The sequence below is a fragment of the Mandrillus leucophaeus genome, unplaced genomic scaffold (assembly GCF_000951045.1).
Source record: "Mandrillus leucophaeus isolate KB7577 unplaced genomic scaffold, Mleu.le_1.0 Scaffold183, whole genome shotgun sequence".
Lineage (NCBI taxonomy): Eukaryota > Metazoa > Chordata > Mammalia > Primates > Cercopithecidae > Mandrillus > Mandrillus leucophaeus.
This window is the reverse complement of record NW_012101843.1, coordinates 2,554,914-2,556,767: the sequence shown is the minus strand read 5'-3', so window position 1 is coordinate 2,556,767 and position 1,854 is coordinate 2,554,914. Positions and strand designations below refer to the sequence as shown.

Sequence of the window (1,854 nt, the reverse complement as noted above, 5' to 3'; positions counted from 1 at the left end):
AAAAAAAAAAAAAAGGGTAAAAACAACCCAAAAATTCACTGACGAATGCATGGATAAACAAAATGCGGTTTTATCCATATGATGAAATCTTAATCTGCCTTTAAAAGGAATGACGGTTGGGCGCAGTGGCTCACACTTGAAATCCCAGCAAATTGGGAGGCTGAGGCGGGAGGATTACTTCAGCTCAGGAGTTCAAGACTAGGCTGGGCAACACAGTGAGACCTCATCTCTACTAAAAATAAAAATAAAAAAAATAGGCAGGCATGGTGGCACATGCCTGTAGTTTCAGCTACTCAGGAGGCTGAAGTGGGAGGATAGCTTGAGCCCAGGAGCTCAAGATTGCAGTGAGCTATGATTGCACCATTGCATTCCAGCGTGGGCAACAGAGCAAGACCCTGTCTTAACAAAAAAACAAAAACAAAAAAAGCAATGAAGTTCTGATACATACTACAACATGGACAAACCGTGAAAACAAAATACACTAGACATAAAGGAACAAATATTGTATGATTCCACTTATATGAGTTTCCTAGGATTGGCAAATTCATAGAGACAGAAAGCAGAATAGAGGTTCCCAGGGGCCAGCAGGAGAAGAGAATGAGGGGTTATTGTTTAATGGAATAACGTTTCTGTTTGGGATGGCAGGAAAGTTCTGGAAGTGGTAATAGTAGTGACGACTGTACACCTATGTGAATGTGCTTAATGGCACTCAATTGTATACTTAAAAATGGCTAAACTGTAAGTCTCATACTGTGAAAATTTACCACAATTCCTCCTCCATCCCTAAAAAAGTTTACGACTCACTTAGTTATGAAAGAAAACTATGTCTTCGGTCCGTACATCCAAGATGACAAAGAACAGAAGGAACAACGGTCGTGCCAAAAAGGGCCGCGGCCGTGTGCAGCCTATTCGCTGCACTAACTGTGCCCGATGCGTGACCAAGGACAAGGCCATTAAGAAATTCGTCATTCGAAACATAGTGGAGGCCGCAGCAGTCAGGGACATTTCTGAAGTGAGCAGTCTTCGATGCCTATGTGCTTTCCAAGCTGTATGTGAAGCTACATTACTGTGTGAGTCGTTCAATTCACAGCAAAGTAGTCAGGAATCGATCTCGTGAAGCCCGCAAGGACCGAACACCCCCTCCCCGATTTAGACTTGCGGGTGCTGCCCCACGTCCCCCACCAAAGCCCATGTAAGGAGCTGAGTCCTTAAAGACTGAGACAGACTCTTCTCTGGAGAAAAATAAAATGGAAATTGTACTTTAAAAAAAAAAAAGAAAGAAAGAAAAATATCTGTACTTGGAAACTGAACCCTCTTAGTGTTGACACTTACCGCCAATTGAATTTACCCTCACAACTTGGAAAGCCATAATCAGCATGATCGTGCATGAATTCGGAGTGGACAGCTGTGTTCCACATTACCTGTTTAAAAAAAAAAAAAAAAAAAAGGATCAAAAGGGATCAAAATGAGTCCTGAGGGAAAAAAGAAATCATGAATGAATGGTAACTAGGTAACAGCAGATAAAATACTGCCCTTTAAATTAAAAACAAACCTGGCTAGGCGCGGTGGCTCACACCTGCAGTCCCAGCACTTTGGGGAGGCCGAGGCAGGTGGATTACTTGAGGTCAAGAGTTCGGGCCGGGCGCAGCAGCTCACGGCTATAATCCCAGCACTTTGGGAGGCCAAGGTGGGCGGATCACGAGGTCAGGAGTTCGAGACCAGCCTGGCCAACACGATGAAGCCCCATCTCAACTAAAAATACAAAAAAAATTAGCCAGGCGTGGTGGCACACGCCTGTAATCCCAGCTCCTCAGGAGGCTGAGGCAGGAGAATCTCTTGAACCTGGGAGGTGGA

The 1,854-nt window shown here is 44.3% G+C and overlaps 1 protein-coding gene and 1 pseudogene across 2 annotated transcripts in view; one reads left to right on the top strand and one right to left on the bottom strand.

Annotated features, from left to right (window-relative positions):
- GSR (glutathione reductase) overlaps nt 1-1,854 on the bottom strand; it is a 56,622-nt gene that overhangs the window by 36,063 nt on the left and 18,705 nt on the right. The window contains 1 exon segment of the mRNA XM_011977728.1: nt 1,312-1,421. Within this exon segment, the coding sequence (XP_011833118.1) occupies nt 1,312-1,418 (107 nt within the window). The 5' untranslated portion in view covers nt 1,419-1,421.
- LOC105537998 lies at nt 832-1,275 on the top strand (annotated as a pseudogene). Its single transcript, XR_001005816.1, has one exon. The product of XR_001005816.1 is annotated as a 40S ribosomal protein S26-like (transcript).